The 23,934-nt window shown below is 37.1% G+C and overlaps 1 protein-coding gene across 1 annotated transcript in view; it reads right to left on the bottom strand.

Moving 5' to 3' along the window:
• The window catches only part of GARS1 (glycyl-tRNA synthetase 1), a 42,676-nt gene that overhangs the window by 7,985 nt on the left and 10,757 nt on the right, over positions 1–23,934 (bottom strand). Inside the window, exons 2-12 of the mRNA XM_058527707.1 lie at positions 23,630–23,731; positions 22,775–22,877; positions 21,372–21,513; positions 20,031–20,119; positions 19,584–19,660; positions 15,778–15,923; positions 13,581–13,730; positions 9,591–9,753; positions 8,325–8,489; positions 5,014–5,126; positions 3,774–3,914 (exon numbers count right to left, since the gene is read on the bottom strand). Coding sequence (XP_058383690.1) covers positions 3,774–3,914; positions 5,014–5,126; positions 8,325–8,489; positions 9,591–9,753; positions 13,581–13,730; positions 15,778–15,923; positions 19,584–19,660; positions 20,031–20,119; positions 21,372–21,513; positions 22,775–22,877; positions 23,630–23,731 — 1,391 coding nt within the window. The remainder of the gene's footprint in view (positions 1–3,773; positions 3,915–5,013; positions 5,127–8,324; positions 8,490–9,590; positions 9,754–13,580; positions 13,731–15,777; positions 15,924–19,583; positions 19,661–20,030; positions 20,120–21,371; positions 21,514–22,774; positions 22,878–23,629; positions 23,732–23,934) is intronic.

Here is a 23,934-nt window from a genome sequence, read left to right as displayed (position 1 = left end):
TATATTCTCTCTGTAAGCACAGTCTAGGTGTAGAGTAGGTAATAGTTATCAAAAAGCTGAAATTAGCAAGGAGATAGCCATCATTTGAGAATAATTAAAGGAAATCATCCTGTTTGTGGATAATGATATCTAACTAGTGATCTATGTCCATTTTAATGTGATTTGATGTTGTTTTAGCATAAATAGATGTTAATTCTGGGAGACCAGAAATGTTTTAAAATTTTCCTACTGAAATGGGTAATTATACCTTCAACTTACAAGAGTTCATCTGATGATAGTTCTTTTGACAAACGTATATGCACACGCAACCACCATCCCAAAGGTTCCCTTGGGCCCCTTCTCTTTCAATCCCCTCCACTCCCTGTCAACCGCTGATGAGTTCTATCACCATAAACTAGACTTGTCTTTCTTCAAGTTTCACATATAATCTTTTGTATAAGACTTCTTTCACCTAGCCTAATGTCTATGACAGGGGTTGGCAAACTTTCTCTATAGGGTCAGATATAAAATATTTCAGGGTTTGCAAGCCATATGTAGTCTCATATTCTTTGTTTTTTTAAACAACCCTTTGAAAACGCAAAACTCATTCTTAGCTGGAGGGCTGTACAAAAAACAAAAAACAATATGAAAGATGTTTTAAGTGTACCTAAAAAAATGTGTACTTTGGGGCCGGCCCGGTGGCGTAGCGGTTAGGTGCACGCGCTCCGCTGCAGTATGCAGTAGCCTGGGGTTCGCCGGTTCGGATCCCAGGCGCGCACCAATGCACTGCTTGTCAAGCCATGCTGTGGCGGCATCCCATATAAAGTAGAGGAAGATGGGCACGGCTATTAGCCCAGGGCCAATCTTCCACAGCAAAAAGAGGAGGAGTGGCATTGGATGTTTTTTTGTGTGTGTGTGTGTGTGAGGAAGATCAGCCCTGAGCTAACATCCATGCTAATCTTTTTTTTTTTTTTTTTGCTGAGGAAGACCGGCTCTGAGCTAACATCTATTGCCAATCCTCCTCCTTTTTTTTTTTTTCTTCCCCAAAGCCCCAGTAGATAGTTGTATGTCATAGTTGTACATCCTTCTAGTTGCTGTACGTGGGACGCAGCCTCAGCATGGCCGGAGAAGCGGTGCGTTGGTGCGTGCCCAGGATTCGAAGCCGGGCCGCCAGTAGTGGAGCACGCGCACTTAACCGCCAAGCCACGGGGCTGGCCCCAGGCACTGGATGTTAGCCCAGGGCTGACCTTCCTCATACACACACAAAAAAAGTGTACTTTGGTTATTAGGTATTCTATAAATGGCAATTAAGTTGATTAATGGTATTTGTATTTTCGAATTCCCATTGATCTTTTTGTCTACTTGCTCTACCAATTACTGAGAGGTATAGAAATCTCCAACTATAACTGTGTATTTGTCTATTTTTCCCTTCAGTGCTGTCAAGTTTGCTTTGTATATTTTGAGGTTGTTTTTAGTCGCACACAGTTAGAAGCAATATGCCTTCTTGATGAACTGATCCCTTTATCATTAGGAAATGCAACTGGGCCCCAGGTAATTTTCCTTGTTCTGAAGTTTGTCTGATATTAATACAGCCACTCCAACATTCTGATTAATGTTTGTATGGGAAATATTTTGATGCTTTTACTTTTAAGCCTATTTGTGTATTACAATTACTGAGTTTCCTGTAAACAACATTTAATGGAGTCTCGAATTTTTTCTGACTATCTGTGGCTATTAGATCATCATATTTAATGTAATCGTCGATGCTGCTGAGTTTAAATCTACCATCTCACAAGTTATTTTCTTTTTGTCCCATCTGTTCTTTTTCATTTTTCCTCTTCTCCTGTCTTCTTCTAGGTACTTTTTGTGTGTATGTGAGGAAGATTAGCCCTGAGCTAACATCCAATGCCAATCCTCCTCTTTTTGCTGAGGAAGATTGGCCCTGGGCTAACATCCATGCCCATCTGCCTCTACTTTATATAGGACGCCGCCACAGCATGGCATCGGTGCACGCCCAGGATCCAAACCCGCGAACCCTGGGCCACCGAAGCAGAGCGTGCACACTTAACCACTATGCCACTGGGCCGGCCCCTGGAATATTTTTTATTATTCTATTTTATCTCCCTTATTGGCTTATTAGTTATATCCCTTTGGTTTTTGTGGGGTTTTTTTCCAGGTAATTGCTCTAGAGTTTCCTATGTGTACTTTTTTAAACTTATCATAGTCCACCTTCAAATAATATTACGCCCCTTCACCTATAATGTATGTACCTTACAACAGTATATTCCAGTTCTTTGCTCCCATCCTTTGGGCTACTGATGGCATACGTTTCATGTTGGTACATTATAAATTTCACAATACATTGTTATTGTTTTTACTTTAAACAGCCCATTATCTTTTAAAGAAATAAAGAGATGTCATTTTAAAGAAATTAAAGCAAATGTCATTTATCTTCACTCACATATTTATCATTTCTAGAGCTCTTAATTTCTTCGGGTAGATCTAAATTTCACGAACTTCCTTTAACATCTCTTGTAGTATAGGTCTGCTGGCAACGTATTCTCTGAGCTTCTGTTTGTCTGAAAGTACTTCCTCTTCATTTTTGAAAGATACTTTTGCTGAGTATAGGGGTTTTGTCTGTAAGCACTTTAAAAGATTTTACTCTATTGTATTGTGGCTTGCATAGCTTTTGACAATAACTCTAATTATTTTTATCTTTGCTCCTTTTTATGTAATGAGCCTTTTTTTCCCCTGGCTACTTTAAAGATTTTTCTCTTCATTATTGGTTTTTGGCAATTTGATTCTGATGTGCGTTCATGCGGTTTTCTTTGTGTTTATTCTGCTTGGGATTGAACTTCTTGAATCCATGGGTTTATAGTTTGCATCAAATTTGGAAAATTTTCAGCTACTGTACCTATCTTCAGATATTTTCTCTGTCTATCCTCTCTCTGTGACTCCCAATTACACATACAGTGACTGCCTCACATTGTCCCAAAGGACATTTTTTTTTCCAGTCTCTTTGTTTCTATGCTTCATTTTGGATAGTTTCTATTGCTGTGTCTTTAAGTTCAATGACCTTTCTTCTGCAATGTTTAATCTACTGTTAATCCCATCCAGCGAAATTGTCATTTAAGATATTGCCTCTAGATGTTCCATTTGGTTCTTTTTTATATATATTTCCATTTCTCACCTTATGTGGTCACGTCTTTCCTTACATCCTTGAGCATACAAGGCATATTTATAATAACTGTTTTAACATCTTTATGTATTAATTCCATCATATTTGTCATTTCTGGGTGTTCCTTTTGACTTACTTTTCTTCTCATTATTGGCCTCATTTTCATGTTTTTTATATGTCTAGAAAATTTTTATTGTTTGCCAGACACAGTAAATTTTACATTGTTTAGTGCTGGATTTTGTTGTATTCCTTTAAAGATTCTTCTCTACTGTTTTTATATTTATGCTTAAAACAATTACAGAGACCACTCTGAAGCTCAAAAAAAGAGCTCAGACTTGAGAGATAGATGTAGTTTCTAATCCTTCGTCAGTCACCATCTTGGACAAGTCTCCTCCTCTAAGAAAGTTACTGGGGGGAAAAAATGATTTTATAGTCCATTTCAAATCTATTTCCAGGCTATAACGGCAAAATCTTGGCAAACACAGTCTTTGGAACCAAGAGACAATACTTTCCCGCAAAAAATTTCTAAAGAAACTAATCTCACCCTAACTTTCAGAACCTGGCAGAGGACACGTCTGACTGGAGCCCATGTAGAAGGAGACATCTTAAATCTTACCCTTTTTCATTCAGTAGTTCCTCCATTTCTGTAACGTAACACTCATCACAAAGGGCAAGGTACTCCATCAGTAGCTTTGCATCTTTCTTATACGCCTTACCAATTGCTCCTTTATTGGGTTCAAACTGAATGACATTGACTGTTTTGTATGAAGTAGTCAAGGAATCCAAAAATACAGAACTGCTCAGTATTTCAAGAAAGAATCTTGAGAATGATCAATCATTGACTTAAAACAATTACTGGTTCTCTACTGGTACTCTAGATCTTGTGTATGCTGACTCCAAGTGCAAGATGAAACAACTACCCACAAAATCATTTAGACAAACCTCACTCAAACTAAGTAAACATCACCAATAGAGACTTTTTCAAAGTTATAGTGAGATAAAGTGGTATTATCTAATCAGCAATATAACCCAATACACAGCATAATAAACTTTGCTAATAATTTATCCATTTCTAAAATGTCCCAACACAACAGGATCTATTTCCTGTCACTGGCTTAGCTCTAAGATCGCTCACAAGCTCACTGCCTGGTAAAGGGAGAAATTTCTACTTTGCTGATTTACAGATCAAGTGAGCTAAATTATTTCATCTACCATAAAATTGCACTCATCTTTTTAATAGAGAAAGTATTCACCAGATACCCTTATTTAAAGAGCATGTAGGTAGGTGCAGCTGTGGAGAAATGCATCTTGGAAATGGCTGAGAAAAATTAGTCAACACCCTAAAAGACATTCAGAGCATTTCTCTAAATATCCTTCTTTTAAAGACCAAACATTGAGTTGGCACATGTCAGATGACAAATGAAGAGAATAGGAAAGGAGCAATGAGATGGGTAAAATAGGTTTAAATAATTGTTACCACAATATCCAAAACATCTCAATTTATCCATAGAACAAGGTATAGACGTGGACTTATTCATTTCCAAGATGTTTGTTTACACGTTAGTCCTGAGGAGTTTTTTTTGTGTGAGTGTGTGAGGAGGACTAGCCCTGAGCTAACATCTGATGCCAATCCTCCCCCTTTTCTCTTGAGGAAGACTGGCCCTGAGCTAACATCCGTGGCCATCTTCCTCTACTTTATATGGGATGCCGCCACAGCATGGCTTAACAAGTGGTGCATCGGTGCGCACCCGGGATCCGAACCTGCGAACACCAGGCCAGCACAGCAGAGCGCGCGCACTTAACCTCCTGCGCCACCGGGTCAGCCCCAGTCCTGAGTTTTTAAAGTGACCAGAAAGGATATGGGCTCTTTCAGAGGTTTCTCAGCTACAAGTGGGACTTTGGTGGCTCGTGCATGACAAGAAAGGTCATAACAGGAACGATCAGCACATCCGACAATCTCAATCCAGCCCTAAGAAGACACAACAGATAAAAACATTTACTGCTTATACTGGGTTCATTCACAAATGTATGCGCACTATAACAACTCTTTCACATATTCGAGGATAATTCAATAATAGAATCTCCACTCAACTATTATAAATGTTTGCAGTGGGAATAGTTTTACACATTGGGCAGCTAACAACCTTATAAAATATAATTTGCACACGTACACAAAGTGGTCTTATTTTCTGGACAGATTTTACCATATTGTGAATGTGGGGTAAACTAATATATTCTGGGATTTAATAATGGAAATAAAATGTGAACCTAGACAAAACCAGTAGATTGGTTTCAAATTTGTGACCAGAATTCAAGATGAATCTGGCAGAAACCACTACTCTCCTTGGATGAAGTGTCTACTGCTCTCACAACTTGGCATCAGATGGCTGTACTAAAACATACTCAGCTGGCTATGAATGTGGGCACTTGCACTCAATTCAGTTTCCTACCCAACAAAAGAAAACTCAGTAAAGGGCAGGTAATGTTTAGGTCACAGAATAAAACTTAATAACAGCATTACTATCACACTGGTGCCAGGTTCCACTTCTTGTTAATACCTAAGATACTTTTCAAAAGCAAAATCTAAATTGTTTTCAAAGACCTTAAGAACCTGTTATTTGAATAAGCACAAAAGAGGTAAAAGGCTTATTTTAGTAGCTGTCTAGTTAGTCCTTCTCATGAATACTTATTTTTTGCCTTTGATCCAAAGAGTTTGGGAAAATGCAACCATCACAACTACTAAGCTTTCCAAGCCCATGTTACCCCGTGAGGTGCTTGGAATAGAGGGCAAACGTAAAACTCACATAAGCTCAGAAACCCCAACACATAACAACAAAGGAATTAAAGGACAAAACCTAAAAACATGTAACTTGATCACCCGACATTCTCTAAAGATGTCAACTAGCATATTTATGTTCTTAAACATATAACTTGGTGGTTATCAGTCACTAAAGACGTCAACTAACATATTTATGTACCCACAGGTAAAATTACAAAAACACGCCTGAGAATAGTAAAACAACAACTTTGGGATACTGGTTACCTCTGAAGAGGGAGAGAAAAGAGTAGAGCACTAGCTGCGTCAGTAACTTTTTTTACTAAAAAAATAAAATGTGAAGCACACAAAAAGAAAATATTAAAGTTTTTAAACAAGTTCTCCCCTCTCCTTAAAAGTTTCTGTTACTTTGGCGCTTCTGGTTTTGTTTAGTCCTGTCTTCCAATGACCTTATACAAAACACTGTAGCCTAACCTCAACGCTAGGCCCACATTTTCTGATCCCCAGCCCTTGAGGGTTTGGCCTCAGCTCACAGCGGCACTCAGACAAATCAGCAGGAATGCAGTAGGGTTTATTAAAGCAATGCAGCACAATGGTTAAGAGCATGGGCCTGGAGTCAGACAGCCCGGGTTCATATCTCAGCTCCACCACTCACTAGCTGTGAGACTCAAGCAAACTAGTGAACTTCTCAGCACTTCAGTTTCTTCAGAAATAGGACCAATGAATAGGATTATTGTGAGGATTACATAAGATAATACACGTGAAGCAGTTAGAATGATACCCAGCCCTTAACGATTACAAATGGTGAACGAACAAACAAATGAAATTTATGAAATGTAATCCAGGCCAGATTCAGAATCTAAATGGAGATAGCAAAAATCTGTGTCTAGTTTAACTTGAAATTAGGGTCAGAGCAAACTATGGAAGGAAATTGGTGTGGAACAACGAGAAAAAAAATCATCTTTTCTCACACAAAATGGAAAATATTTTATTGGTATGACTTGAACATAAAAAGAAATTCCCCAAAATCTAAAACATGTAAAGAAATTAATGATCACCTACAATCAAAATATAATTACTGCTATCATTTTGGCACACATATATCAAGCAAGCTTGTGAAGAAAATAAAGTAACAAGAAAAATCTAACAGATTACAGTAATTCCTTCCTAATTTCACAAAGAAAAAAGAATATATTAAAAACAACATCAATAACAGTCACTATAGACACATGCATATCATTATGCATGTATACATGTGTACGTCTGTAATGCATATAAAATCATCTAAACAGAGGTTGACAAAACAAAGCCCATAGGCCTAAGAATCATTTTTACATCTTTAAAGGGTTGTAAAAACAACAACGAAGAAGATAGATAACAGAGACCCAGGAAACCTAAACTATTTACTATATTTACTACAGAAAATGTATGCCAACCCCAATCTAGAAAAAGAGACGGAAAAGAGGCATACAATTGGAAGTTTCACTTTCTACATAATATTCTTCAGAATTATTCTTTGCTTTTTGTTTCACAAAAAGGAGTCATTATTTCCTTTAAATGACTAATTTTTATTTTTAATTTGAAAAAATGAATCTATTAAAAGAAAGTCACTTTAAAAAGCAAAAAGTGAAACCAAGGGCATATGAGAACCAATGACCATGAATTAAAGTCTGTCTGGGTGAGGAGACTCGCTAGCACCAAATAAGGGAAATGCCAGAAGGCTCTCAGCCCTTGTATTAAATTCCACCTTGTTTCTACTGCCACGAATGCAGAAAGCATCTCCTATATCCAATGCCTTTCAATCCTTCCATACTAATGTTCATGTTTGGGGCATAGGAGTGGGAAAGTACAGTGAAGAGGTAACCTGGAGGTCTTCTCTGAATTAGTATTAAATGAATACCTAGAATTTGAGAAAAGGTAGTTCCTAAACAAGCGACCAGAATCTATTAATCTATCCCCTCAATGTATCGAAAAGCTCTCTAAACTAAGAGCACTATGACTTTCTTTACTCAGCCCCACCACCATTTCCAACGTTTCCAGCCCTTGTCAGGAGGGAGGCCACCCCATGTTAGCTGCACTCAGGGATATTACCAATAACACTGCCCACTCCAGGAATGGACACACCAGCACTGCCCCATTATTGGCCTTCTTTCTCATTCGCACTCTCTCTGTAAAAGGCATCAAAGTCTACCAAGGGCTCCTGGGACACGACAGTAGCCTCCTCCTTATAAGAGGGCAGGGGGTATTTGCGTTTTCCGTTTTGCTCAGGAAAAGATCTCTTTTCTTTTTGTTTCACTCTGACACAAAGCACACAAAAGGCAATTATGATTTCCACACTTCGAAGTTAACAATGTGAAAATCATACAGTAAAAACCATTCCATTCTACTTACATAGGATGTTTTGGATTCGGCATCCCAACAGTCACAGGCATAATGGGCCATCTCATTCTCCATGTGCTGTCGGAAACGGAGTTTATCTGGAGATACTCCAACCTTCGTGAGGTAGAGGTAGATGCGGCCAATGAAATAGCCTAATACTGAGTTGTTAATCACACCCTAAAAATAAATGAATAAACGAGTAAGTAAATAAATAAGCAAGCAAGCAAGCAGAGGAAGGAAAAACACACATATTAACACTTTTGAAGGCCAAGGTACCATTTTCCATTGAGTTACTCATAAGCTACTGAAAAATATTTGAAATACAAGGTAAGCTAATTTATTCAGCTTTCAGAATAATCTCAAATACCCAGAATGTAATCTTAGCTATTTTTAAAGGGGTTAATGTCAAGTTAACAAGCTGATAATAACGGAGTTATTCAAAATCTTTCCACCATACTCACTGGGTCAGCAAAAATTCAGCCTAATATCTTAACACTTTCTAAATCTACAGTACTAAAAATGACATTCAGAATAATGACCCCAATGAATGGCAAATATATTCCATCTGAATCAACAAAAGCAATGACATGTTGAGAGGATTTTAATGTATTCTTATCCACTGAAATTTATATATAAATCCACTGAATATACCCCATACAGTATATGTAATCTTACAATTTTAGTACTGGAAGGATCTTAGAAATTATTTGGCCCCATCTCCTACCCACTGCAGGGCTCTTTTCTGCAAAATGGCTGACAAGTTATCACCCAGCCTCTACTTGAATATTTTCAGGGACAGGAAGCTCATTGTTCTCCAGAGCAATTCATTCCACTATTGGGCAGCAGCTACTATTGGAAAGTTATCACTCATTTATCCAGGCAAATAACTAGAAAAATTCTATTATATACAAGACTTTATCCCAATTGCTATGGTAATACAGAAGAGTTTAAAATCCAGAGGGCTTGCTTTCTGTGAGTCAGTGTCTCCCCAAAAGCAGTACATATTGCTAAGCGTCAGACTGACGGGGCACAGTTCAAACCAAGATCTTTATTCCAAGTGCTCTGCTAAACATTTTTTTCATGTTAGCCCCAGTGGCCCACAAATTGGCATGTTCAGGTAATTTCCTCCCACTATAATAACAGTGTATAATAAATACTGTATAAAAAAATAAAATGACTGCTAAAATGAAATATTTTGTCAACCAGTACACAGAATTTGCTAAGTTCTGCAAACCCTGAATAGATATAATCTAAATTAAGTTACCTGTGGAATCTTACCTGTTCAACAGCATCTCCTAGGCGCATTTTCCGAGCAGACTGTCCGCTGACCTGGGCTTTTGCTGAATACAAATAAAGGTGGAGGTCTGCCACATTCTGGAACTTAGGATGGTCTTTCTCATTGGGATCTACAAAGTGCTCAATTTCTGCCATTGTGAATTCTCTGAAATTATAAATATAAGGGATAAAAATTACATGATTAACTATAAAAAACAATAAACATGGCCCTTATTTTCAACTTCGTTCTAAAATGATAAAAGCCCTCACGCTACAGGAATCTTTTACCACTAAACAGAAAACTGTTTCCTAAAGGAATGGCCAAAAAAATAAAGTTGAATTAGGTTTTGTCTGGGTGGTTGTTATTTTTAAACACATTAATGAAAAGTTTATTATTCACTTGAATAGTATTTTACATAAATAATCAAACTTCTCTCAAATATTAATTCCTTCTGTCTAGTGACAGAGATTGTTTGCTTGACCAAACTTTAGTCAGTCTCCTGAACCTTCTCCTAGGCCCATCTGTGCACTTTCTTGTAAAATCCAGTTTTAGCAAGAATCCTGCTAAGTCAGTTTAACCAGAACCGCTCCCCACTTGCTATCTGACCACCCTTGGTATTTTATCGGGTTTGCCATCGTCCACCATCCCCCAAGTGATGTCTGATCACCCTGGCCTGTCTTTAGCAAGAATTGTTAGGTGGGTTTAGCCAGAATCCGCCTTCCTCCTGATGTTCCCTCTTAGTACGTCTCCATCCACTGACCCCCATCCTGCTCCTTGGCTATAAATCTTCACTTGCCCATGCTGTATTTGGAATGGAGCCCTGTTCTATACTGAGGTCTCTTTCTCCTACTGCAATAGTCCTGAATAAAATCTGTTTTTACTACTTTAACTACTGTCCATCTCTGTTTTTTCTTTGACACTAGCCACAATCACAAAAGATTATTACTTTTAATGGAAAATAATTTTCAAAGAACAGTTTTGATACAGTTTTTAAAATCAGGAAAACTCAAGCAAATGTCAGACACAAAAAAGAAATGAGATACTCGATACTGACTGCCAAATAAAATGGTCTTCCGTAAAGCATTAGCAAGTCTTTATAAATATATACCAAATGAAGCTCCTGATACTTAGTTTTCGCAGAATGGGAAATTAAAAGTGAATTGAAATTGTTCTTTAGCTTTTATAGTAGCTTGATTTCTTCTTTTTTATTGCTCTGAACAAGTCATGACTGATAAAGGCACCCTACAGCTGGTTTCTTTAGAGTAACAGCTTCTTAAATAAAGTGTTATTCAAGGCAGAGGACATAAGGCATGAATTGAATAAGCTAACTGCATAATGATGAAATAAATATGCACATAGTAATGGTTTCCCAAAGAGATTTCTCTGAATGGTAATTTAGTAGCTATTGGGGGGAAAAGTGTTTTAAGTTAATTTTATGAGTTAAAATCAAATCTCTCTTCTTTAAACACACACACACACAAATTTACTAGTGCACTTTCATGATTATCTCAGATGTTTTAGAAGAAATGAAAAACTGCTTAAATGGGTCCTAAAAATACATGAAATGTATTGCAAAGGAGCTTTGATTTTTAAACTTTATTTTTTAATGGTACTTCTTATTTGGTCCTGCAGCACCCATGTCTTAACTGTCTTTCAACAACTATCAAACATCTTCTGTGTGCACAGAGATATGAAGAGAGAGAGAAGCATGAAGTCTGTCCTCACAGAGCTTGTAACTGGGCTGAAGCGACAGAACATCTAAAACGCAGGGCAGGGGCCAGCCTCATGGCATAGCAGTTAAGTTCACATGCTCCGCTTCTGCAGTCTGGGGTTTGCGGGCCCAGATCCCAGGTGAGGACCTACACACCGCTCATCAAGCCATGCTGTGGTGGCAGCCCACATATAAAAAATAGAGGAAGACTGGCACAGATGTTAGCCCAGGGACAATCTTTCTCAAGCAAAAAAAAAAAAGAGGAAGATTGGCAACAGATGTTAGCTCAGGGCCAATCTTCCACAACAACAACAACAACAAAATAAACATAATAAAATAAAATAAAATGCAGGGCAGATCAAAATAAGGGCCTTGCCTAGAATCCCAAAGTGATCTGCTGCCAAAGTTTTCCATCTGCTGTCAAATAATCCCAGCTCACAGACAGGAGACGGAAATCTACACTAACACTGCTTTTACCAGCTATCTCATCTTTGAGTTCAGAGGCTATACCTGGAACTGTACACATAGACCTAGAAGACAGAACCAATTAAAAATTTTTTTAAATTTCCTATGAACAATCTAATACTCCCAACCTAAACAAAAGGAATCATAGTTATAGAAAGACCAATCACCTGGTAACTCCATGTCACCAAGAAGAAATCTAACACTAAACAAACAAATCCTAGCCCTATCATGGAACAAAACCCATGGGGACATTGACTCATGGGAGTGGACTTCTAGTCAGGATCCTGCAGAGGCACATAACAAAACCTGCCAAAATCCAGACAGAACATTTGGAAGTGAAAACGACCAAGGAATAAAATGCCAGGAAGCCCCAAGGGCCTTTCACCAGCTAACCCCTGGGATCGCTCCTCAGTTCTAAGCTGGTTTGCCTATTTACCATTTTTTACTCCACAGCCCCCAGGTTTTGCCTTACTTCACAGTCCTTTATAAGCTTCCAATAGCTACTCTACTTGATGTAAATCCTCTCCAAAACCCTGGGTTTAGACAAGGTCAGTCTTACACAGCTTCCTCGGTATTTTGAAAGCATGCTTGCAGACACTACTGCAACAGAGGGGAAGCCAAAAAACAAAAGGAAAAAAAGATAGAAAAAAAACAGATGTTGGGAAATAAAGCAGACTCAAATCTGACAAGTTTTTCGTGGTCATAATCCTGGTTAGAGTTTCTCATTACTGCATGAAGGCCCAGAGGGATCCTCCCCACTCCACTTCTCTAAGTTGTGTAAGCTCTTTCCTCCATGAAGTCTCCTCTCTCTCTCTAGACCATAAGGCTGAAGGGACTATAGGCCTGAAGATACAGTTTGGTCAGAACGTAGGGGCGTTTCCTTAGAGGGTGTCATGGGGACTAACAAGATTAGGCAGGTGCTCTGGGTGCTTCGATGAAGAGTCAGTGGCTGGGATATGTTAGGACTGAAATCTGTGATTACAATGAGTAAGAAAAGAAGAGAGGAAATGGGTGGGGCATTGGGAAATACTTCTGGAGCCTAAGAAAGTTAAGTTGACCTACATATCCTATTTTTTTATATGGAATTTATTACCCTAAGAGATGATATCAGTAAAAAAATGTACAGAAATCACAAAAAGCTTAAGTCATTAACAGCTGAGTCATAATAAACTTTCAAAGAAAAATGGAACTAAACAATGCCAGTATGCCTTCCCACACTTCCTGGATCCATCTGACAAAGGGAAGTTATTAGAACAGACGCAAGTGAGTGTCTGAACTAGAGCAGACAGCAGTAAGCTTGCTAGCTGGCCTTTCTGTCATATAGGCACCCCAAATATCTAGATGAACACCAATCGGTTATTGAAACAACCTCACCCCCTCAACCCAACTCCAGCAATGCTGTTGCCCTGGACACGTAGAGTGATCCTCCTGTCATATCCATCACTTCATCCTTACCTCACCCTATACTTACATATATCACCATTAGCAGAAAATGCTTGGTTTAGACAATCAAGACCTTGCCATCCTCAAAACACATGATGAACAAGGGGAAAGATCATTTTGGAGCAGGTGAGAAACTGAAGCTCTTCTTCACCCCCTTTCCTTTCCCTTCAAGTTCACTCAGATCACTCAAAACTACCCATCATCCCGGAGACCACATTTGGAGATTATAAATGTAAAACACACTTTTTTGGAGGACAAAAATAAATACATAATCATGTAAGAATGAAGCAGAATTGTTTCAAAATAGCAAGCTTTCGTTTCCAATTCAATGCCAATGTCATTCACTATATCAGAAGAATAACACAGGCAGTACCTGACTCTGATCAGTCCAGATCGAGGAGAGATCTCATTTCTAAAAGAATTTCCAATCTGGGCAGCAGCAAAAGGCAATTTTCCTTGGTTGAATTCCAAAAGTCGTTTGAAATTCAGGAAAATTCCCTGTGCAGTTTCTGGTCTCAAGTACCTATAAATTTAAATAAATCAGTCTGTTATAAAGAAAGAAATTATGTTTTCCAACAAATCTGAAATTCTAGATACAAATCCTAAAAGTCCTAAATATACTATTTTCATACAAAACTGTATAGGCTGTAAAACAGAGATCTAGAAACAGATACTTCCCTCGATAGCAAACATTCTCAAGCAAGTATTCGAGAATGTATCAGGTAATTGGTATGGCAATACTACTGTTAGAAATGTTTTTTTAATTTTTACTTAATCACTCCAGTTAGTCAAACACCATCTCTCTCATAATGTCCCCAAAACCTCTGATATTCTCCTATCATTTACATGGAGGCAGATGACAATTTTAGATCCTTCTGAAAATAAGACCCAGGCCTAAGTATACCTCTGTTAACCCACATATTAGAGCATAACTGTGGGGCTAAAGAAGCCAGCACAGGCTAACATTTAACATTAGAACTCACTCATCACAATAAGCCAGACAATTTTCAAGATTTTTCATACTGCTTTCTTCTTTGTGGTATTTTACATCTTTAGCCAGAGGCGGCTTCTGTATTTCTCCACATTTTAAAGATACAGTTAAGTGAATACACCACTATAGCCATTGACCTCTTTTCAATTTCACAGAAAATATTCTGTGTAAAACATCAACTAAGAAAGCGTTCCCAAAAGCCTACTTCAAAACAAATGTTTTATGAAAACAACTTTAAAACAAAAGAAAAATAAAATTTTACCCTCTTCTCACCCTAACATACCAACTCTTCATTTTTGTGGTCCTTTCCAGATTTCATCCAAATATAAGTATAGCTACAGTTTATATGCATATTTATAAGCAGAATGTATAAAATTATGTATTCTTTATTTTAAAATTTTCCATTTTCTAAATAATCGTAAAAATTTCTCATATTTAACAGCTGCAGAGTATTCTACTAAAATGATCTACTTTACTATAATTTATTTAACCATCCTCAAATTATTGGATAAAGACGTTATTTCTACTTTTGATTTATATACTCTTGATAAGTATAGCTTCTTTTCCTTTTGAATTATTTCCTTACATAAATTCCCAGGAGTGGGATGACAGGTCAGAGCGTATGGAGCATTTTATGACTCTTTGTACGTATTGCCAAAATGAAAGGTTGACCTTTGGCCTCTTTCCACAAAATATCCAAAATCAATCTGGTGTCTTATTAAAATAATTCCAGTAATACATTCTGTCACAATTAATCTTTATTACTCTTTAGTTTCTACTCTAGGAAACATGATCTATCTAGCTTCACCTAGCAAAAACCTACTCTCTCTTACCCTAAAATGAGACCATAAGAAAACTATCTGAAGCTATGAAATGGAATACTTTGGCTAAGTTTGTTAACAATGGATAAGGAAGCTGGAAATTCAGATTTTAGTTCTGGATTATATTGTAAACTGCTCAGGTTTTCTTTATCTGTGAAAACTACATCTTTTAAATCAACAAGCTAAACCTATGCTGAACAATATGGTAGGCCACTAGTCACATGTCTATTTAAATTCAAATTAATTAAAATTAAATAAATTTTAAAATTCAGTTCCTCAGAAGCACTGAGCCCCATTTCAGGTGCTCAACAGTCACATGTGGCCAGTAGCTACCATATCGGACAGCACAGATTATAGAATATTTCCATCACTGCAGGAAGTTCTATTAGACAGTGTTGATCTAGACTAAACAGTTTCTAAAGTCTCCTTCAGCAGTAAGTTCAATGACTTTCAGAATCATTCTTCAACTGTCTCTTTTGCCCTATGCAGCTATAACTACAAGATTAGATGATCACAGATTTTTATGTTTATTTTATGGCAAAAAAATCATCATATATGCTAAAAAAAATTATATTCAGAAAGAATTAGAAGAAATAAAATTTAAGAATATGTCTGTCATTATTTCTCCTTAATATATTTATCTGCACTTTCTACATATCACTTTTAAAAATTTTTCCTTCATGGCTGATACTGATATTTACCCTTTATTACAAGCAATTTTAATAACTTCATTATATAAACATATAAGTGATACATACCCAGGCATATTTCCTCCAGGCCCAATGAAGGTCTTGAACATTAAGTTAAAAGATACTGGAGGGGAGAGATCATTTCCAGTAATGGGAGATTTTACATTATAGTTCACGAAAAGATCCCCAAGTTCTTGCTGTCCATAGTTATCGAGCTAAAGAACATGTCAAAGAAATAATTAGCGTAAAAGACTGAGAAAAAAACAAGGCATAAGATAAAGCATTATACATAAAACCCCATCTTTCATTAAAACTCACAAAAATAAGAACATCAGAATTAACCTAACCTTCAACAAATCCACATTAAAACCATAACCAGTTTACACACTTTCCATTTACCAACAGAGAAATGGAGTATCTTTCTGGGACTGACGTAAAACTCACACACTCACCACTTCACAATGAAAGATAAGGCAGAATACCTATTGTTCAATTGGAATAATTACTGGTTGGCAAGAATCTGAAATCATGTAAAGTTTTCAAAGCTGAATTTTACCACTCTGTGCATATTTAAGATTCAAGCTCACTTTCCTGTCTATTAACTAAATGTGCATATAACTTTCCTTTCACGCTAGATGTTAAGCTCCTTGAAGGCAGAAGCTATGTCTTACTCATCTCTGCATTTTCCAATGTCCTGCACATTCTATACACTGATCAATGCCAAACCCTCTAAAATGATGTATGACCTCCAATTCAAGAATTTCAAATGACTTCAACAAACTATCTAATAGTAAAGAATACTTAAAACTTAAAAAAAAAAAACCTCCTAATAGAAACAAAATAATTAGATAAATCAACTCATGGCCATAAGAACTCAGGCTTTGGAATCAGAAAAACCTAGGTAAATCACCCAACTCTACCACTTATGGGTTGTGTGACCCAAGATTAAGTTCTTACCTAACTTCTCTAAGCCTCAGTTTGCTTATCTGTGAAATAGGGAGAACATAATCTACCTCACTATGAAGGGCTACTATGAAGATTAAATACATAAAATAATATACATAAAGTACTCAGCACAGGGCCTGGCACACAGAACTTACTCAATAAAAGGTGACTATTACAATTACATTCACTCCCCTCATAAATTCAATGAACATGTTCACTCCACAGAAAGATAACCTACTCACACTAACCACATGTTCCAAATTTGAATAAATAATTTAAAAAAAATTCAGCCATCTAGGCTCTACATCTATAGAAGTTCCAGGGTGAATTCACAAAATCTCATATTCATACCATTTCATTCCCCAGGAGACTGGATCAGTGAGGAAACTGTCCCAGGGACTTCAAGATATGAATACTACAAACATCAGCTGGTCTCCCTACTCGAGGAGAAAGTCAAAGAGCCTGTGGAACATCTCTGGTTCCCAGGCAATTCGAGAATATATACTGTTTTCAATAGAAGACATAATGAAAAAAGAAGTCAGGAAGAAAAGATTCCGAGGATACAGACAGGAATCAAAACCCCTATGGAGGGGAATTTGGCAATATCATGTTGTTATTAATATTTACCAAGGTAATAGCAGTGAGGTTCATTTTTAAAGGATTTTTATCTTTTCGAGATATATAATGAAATATTTACAGATGTAAAAAATTGATGTTAGAAATGTGCTTCGAAAAACTTTGGGGGAAGAAGGCAGGAAAGTGAGTAGGGAATAGATTCAACAAAATGTGATAACATTGAAGAAAGCTGATGGGTACATGTTTATTATACTATTTTCTATTTTTATATGTTTTGAATATTTCATAATAAAAAGTTAAAAATGACTTTAAAAACTGGTACATGCAGAGATGGGTCAGCAAAAATAACAGAGAAGAGAAACAAGAGAATTAATTCTGAGCGTTGAATCTACATACCAGGAATAAAGCTCTTCCTATCACAGAGGGTGAGTCAGCACCTTATAAAGAAACCGTCATGCTTCAAAAAGCTGGAAAATACTCACAGGCACTAACAGGTGCAGAAAACGCTATTATGTGCTCAAGCAATAGATGGGCCTTCGGCCATGAATCCACCGGGGCCATTTCTGAGCACTAGACCATTTCCCATGAGCCCCTAACTCTTCACTGAAGATTATATTGACAGCTGTATACATATCTGATACAGCAAATCAAAAAACACAGTGCTCTCCTAGAACCTGAATCTCAGATGAAACAGTAAGTCAGTGCTCAAACTATAAATTATGACTTAACAAATCAGCTACCTACTTTCTGCTTCTGAAAATTCACTTGAAAATGAATAAAACTGTGAAGACCAAAGACACATATACACAAAACCTTAGTAAATCTAACATTCTGAATGGGAAACAGAGTAATTAAGGGGTAATTAGAAGTGCTTTTCATTTCTTCTTTCTAATAAAGATCATGCCCTTGGAAAAGGAAGGAAATGAGAAACAAATGTGTCACTGTAACAGTATCAAAATACAAGAATCAATTTTCCAGGAGTAACAATACTAAAGCAATAAGCTTCAAGTAAGGGATAAAATTATACTTCACAAGGACCAAAATAAATTGGCAGATGAGGCAACAGCCGGATTAAGATGATTTTCAATTTAAATGAGGAAGGAAAAAATTTCTCAGCTAATGTTAGAAAGCTAGATAACACAAAGAAAAGTTAGCGTGTTAAAATAAATTAGGGCAATAATGGAAAAGTCTCCAGTAAATTCTCATGAGAAAAAAAGCAGAGTTAGGGAGTCCTACATTCAGCCTCACATATTTATATACCAGTGTAAAGAAAGTATGTATAAACACAGCACAGCACTGATGGTTGTTATTTTTACCCAGGGAAGTAAATAAAATTAAAGAGGTGAGCCTTGGTGAACCTCATGATCAAACATGGTGTTGGACAAATGTACTTTGCTTAAATGGATACATGAGGTGAGAAATCAGCAACACATACAAATGGACATTTGCATCTTCCTGGGGCAAAGATGTGCAGTTTTCATCATATTCTTTAAGTAGTGTGTGACTCAAAAAAAGGATAAGAACTACTTCTGATACAGAAGATATCCCTTCATTTGGTGAAAGTCAAAACAGATTATCTCAATGGTCTCTTCCGTCTTCTCTAAAATTTGTCAACTTAAATAGAAATTATAAAACATTAGTCTACAGGAAAAGTAGTGGTCTCCTGATCAGGATCTAAGAACAGTAGCATGTAGTTGGGGACAGTGCAACCAGAGGCAGATCAAGTGGCTGATGAGACAGTGCTCATAAAGACATCTGCCCTAAATCTCCACACCAACACTGAACACTATTCATCATTTGTCACTCCTCCGGTTTTTGCTATTAAATCCAGAAAACCAGTTTCCAAGGAGAAAGAATAAATTTCATGCCTATTTACACTGACTTGCTAGTTTCGGCTAAAATAAAGGGTTAGCCACAAAAGGTAGAGAGAGAAGAATAAAAATGCAAAAAGAGGGGCCGGCCCGGTGGCGCAAGCGGTTGGGTGCGCGCGCTCCGCTGCAGCGGCCCGGGGTTTGCCGGTTCGGATCCCGGGCGCGCACCGACGCACTGCTTGGCAAGCCATGCTGTGGCGGCGTCCCATATAAAGTGGAGGAAGATGGGCACAGATGTTAGCCCAGGGCCGTCTTCCTCAGCAAAAAAAGAGGAGGATTGGCGGATGTTAGCACAGGGCTGATCTCCTCACAAAAAAAAAAAAAAAAAAAAATGCAAAAAGAGACGCTATGAGGGAGAGAAGGTAAACTCTGCTTCCTCCCAATTGTGGCAGGGTCAGCACAATGTGGAATTCAACAGTCATCAAATGCTGAAAGAAAGACGGCACCTACCTGAGTCACTGATAACATCTCCCAAGTACTCACCTGCGCCAAGACACTTTCCATCTCTGATTTCTTCTCAGCAGAACATTTCTTATCAGACATCAACTTCTGTAAATGAGCTATAAGAACAGTATTGGTAAATGTCAATTTCAATCAAAAAGGACAATGTACTTCTGAGTTTCAATGCTGGACAGGTAAAAAAATGAATCCAAGGATAATGTTCTTAATTTATATGAATTTCATGGTTAACTTGACAGGGACAGTCGTGATAGATACTGTCTTCTTTTGCTGACTTAGAATCTCTATCTGTATATAACTACTTTTTTTTTAAAATAAGGAACTAGATCTGTATACTTAAGATCTGTGCACTTCACTCTGTTTGTTATGCCCCCCCAAGAAAATTTAATAGAAACATTTGAGAAAAGTTTAATCTAAACCCTTTGATCAAATCTACTTGAAAGGATATTTATCTGAGATGAAGAATCATACCTTTTAATAGATGGTCAGCACGAAAACACTCTCCATTTTTTACATCTTTCACCATGAAGTCAGCAAATTTGTCTACGTGGCCAGAAGTCCTAAGTTAACAAATGCCAACAATGTGTCATTTTCATACAAATTAACACACTGATTTTACCTTATAAGATAATCTTCCTTTTACATGTTTATCCATAGTTTATATTTGTATATCTGAAGATGGAAGCTCCTGTTTCTATAATGATGTATCCATGGTAGATAATAATGTATACGCCAGGGAAAATTCTTCCTCAAATCTATTCCTACCCTTTCCCCAAGTTCTTCCTCCCCATAGGAAAAAAGACATCAACTAGATTATACTTTTTCACAAGTTGTCATAAAGTCTGTGCTACTCTGAAGAATCAATTAATCTATGCCTGTCCTATTAGTATTAGTGATCTAAGCAAAGGCCAAAACCATGGGGAATCTGACTAGCCAAGAATTTGTGATAATTCAGTATAGACAGTGAACCTTAAGGAAAGAGTTTTCTGCCACCTGAAGCCTTATGGACACTGGTATTATCTCTGTACAGTTCTTATCAGTGGGCCAAGTTGCTAAAGAACAGGTTGTCCCGATCTTTTAGACCCATCATCAGGAATTCATCTTTTCTTCACTGACTGAAATTATTAAGACAAAGCCTAAAGAATGCAAATAGTGAAAATTAGCTCTTTAGCAGGCAACATTAAATGAATGACGTGATAAGATACCAAATGGTAAGAATTCCTCTTTTACAGTTTTATATTTGAGAAATCCTGCCTGCCTTCAACAAATTTGGTAGGAATAATCTAAATTTCTGCACTGAAACTTCAATACAAATAGTAGTCTTTGATTTAAAATGTATACACACCTTTGCCCAGAACTTCCAAGAACTATACTAAGGAAATAATCAAGGATATACACAAAAATACATCTATTATGGATGTTCAGTGCAGTCAAAAGTCAGAAACCATATAAATGCCTGCGATACGGCACTAGATAAATAAATTTTGGCACATTCACAAAACAGAATACTACACTGTCATTAAAAACGTCATTAAAAATTTAGAAGAACATTTAATGACTTATGTTCACCTACATCATGTGAAAAAAACTGTGTGCTACTAACATTAATATAGATATAGGGACTTACAGAGAATAAAGACAGGAAAGATAAACACAACAATTTTAACATGGCTATATGTGGACAGTAGATGTATATTTTCTCTGTTTTTCTTTATTTTCCAGATTTTTACAACAAACACAGGTAGTTTTTGTAATCAGAAAAAGTTACTTAAACATATTAAAGAATTTTAGCCGTCAAAGTAGAAATCTTACTTTAAAACTGGCTCAGGGGTGAGCATGGTGCAATCAATCTCCAGGATCTGTTCCTCCTGGATAAAGTGCTGCCTCCAGGTCTGAATAATATTGTTCTTCAAAGCACATCCAACTGGCCCAAAATCATACAGACCACTAACACCTATAAATCATGAACAAGGAAAATGTGTACTGGACCTTGTCACTCTGAACAAATGAAGGCAAGGAGACATGAGAAACAGATACCTGCAAGATTTCACAATCTCCCTAAAAAGGCACTGAAATCAACAATTCAAATCCCTCAACAGTGAAGAGCCTTACTTCCGGCTAGCTGACAGAAGTACAATTAAAAAGCTCTTATTCCGTTCTACAATTTCCATATTAAGTATTTCAAGTAGGATTAGAAAAAACTAAAAGCAAAAGAAGGTCCTCCATATGAGAGAAACATAAAGAAAAAGCAGATTACAGTCATGCATCACATAAGGACGTTTTAGTCAACAACAGACCGCATATATGACGGTGGTCCCATAAGATTAGTACTGTATAGCCTAGATGTGTAGTAGGCTACATCATCTAAGTTTGTGTAAGTACACTCTATGATGTTCACACAACCGAAATTGCCTAACGACCCATTTCTCAGAACATATCCCCGTTGTTAAGTGATGAATGATTGTATAGTTTTCTTCCATAGAAACTAGAAAATAATCTGTTGCATCAGCTGATAACAATGATCTAAAATTTTAACACCCAATTCTCTAACTTATTCTTGGATATCTGCGCCACTATTTAAACCTCAGGAAGTTAAACATTTAGAGATCTGCTTAGTCAAATTCGAATCAAGTTTCAGTGGCAAAGTACTAAAAGTTTAATACCATGGCAACGATCTCTGTGGACTACGAAAAAAATATCGTTCTACATTTAATCAGTGAATTATATTTGCCTACAAATCTTCATATAGCATTTGGAAAGATGTAGAGATTTGCCTACATACCTATGAAGAATGTCTTCTCCTGGCAGTTGCCATAAAGAATAATCTAGGGACTTGGTTTACCACTGCCCTTGTGTGGAAGTGCACAGTACAGCTGGCCAGTGTCACTATGGCCCTCTACTGCTCCAAAATCTCTACTGCATTTTAAGAAGAGTCTATCTGAGATGTACATGGATACATTAAATGCTTAATACCTGGGCTGCCAAAAATTCCCTGTCCTGATGTAAAAAAAAGCCATTTTCAAAAATAAGTAGGGTAGAAGGGAAAAAGAACAGGTATTACACTAATGGATGACTCTAAACAAATGAAAAGAAAATATCTATCCTCTGCTGTATGTGACCTGACACAATCAGCTATCAATTGGGAAGCCACGTTTTTAAGAACAATATTAAAGCCACTAACAACACAACTGTCCTTTCTGTCATTAATCCCCTACCTCCATAAATAGCAAAAGCTTGATCGTAGAAAAACCTCCTCTTCAGCGTATCTTCCATTTTCGCTCTGTCTACAATGTCATCTTTGGGCTGTAATGCTAGCTCCTGGAAGGGATTTTTAAATACAAAACGTGATTGGAGGAGTCAGTGGGAATTTGAATTTATATATGTGAATTTAGTTTATTCCTCAGCAGAATTCAATATAAAATTTATCAGACATTTTGATACCCTTAGAAAAAATAGAAACCCTAGGGTTTTTGCCCCCTTTGAGTAATAGAAAAGATACCTTTACTTAATTATTTAGGAAAGTATATGATCATTTCCAAGATTATAAGACTTAAGCTTACTTAGATGCAGACACTGATAAGCAATATCTGAATTTTTAGTGGATCATCGTAGCAAAATAGGGACTTGAAACTCCAAACTACTTCAGTTTGGTGATGGGAGATTTATTGTTTGAAAGATTTGGGAGCAGGTATCAGATGGACAGACCTTTTCCTTTAAGGAAAAAAAATTTTAACACAAAACCATTATTTCCAGGCATGGAATTTATAAAGAAGAGCAAGCATAACGTCTTCCAGGGACACTGATGGCGTGCACTGAGTCTAGGAATTGTGGGAAGGGGCAGGGCAGGGGTCAGGAAGGCTTCACAGAAAGGGTGACACTTAGAGTTGCACTCTGAAAGGATGAGGAGTCTGCCAGGTAGAGGAGGAGGAGAAGGCGTTCTGGATAAATATAGATAAAGCAAATGATACTTGTTCTGAAACTTCTCTAGGTCATTCCCACCCAAAGAGATTAAATAAAGATGAACAATCCTATACCTACTTACATTCCTATTTTAGGATCTCCAGACTCACCTTGGCTTCCAGAACCCTCTTCCGGGCTTTGAGCTCAGCTACCGCTTTGTCTACATCTACTTGGGGTGCTTTATCTTCTTTCAGTTTTCGCACAAGATCTCCCTAGTCAACAAAGAGAATTTATATTCAGGATTGGTTTCAGAAGTCAAGAAAAGTTAGAAATGTGTTTTTAAGCATGCTCTTTGAAAAAAGTAGCTGTGCAAGAATGAAGCAACTCAAATGTTTATTATGTGAGAGGTCATTAGGAACAACTGAAGGTCTCTGCCCTCAGCATTTATAATCCAGCAGTATATACAAACAAGTAT

This window comes from Diceros bicornis, chromosome 3 (assembly GCF_020826845.1).
Source record: "Diceros bicornis minor isolate mBicDic1 chromosome 3, mDicBic1.mat.cur, whole genome shotgun sequence".
Taxonomy (NCBI): domain Eukaryota; kingdom Metazoa; phylum Chordata; class Mammalia; order Perissodactyla; family Rhinocerotidae; genus Diceros; species Diceros bicornis.
Note: the sequence above shows the minus strand (reverse complement) of the source record. Positions and strands in the feature narration are given on the sequence as shown.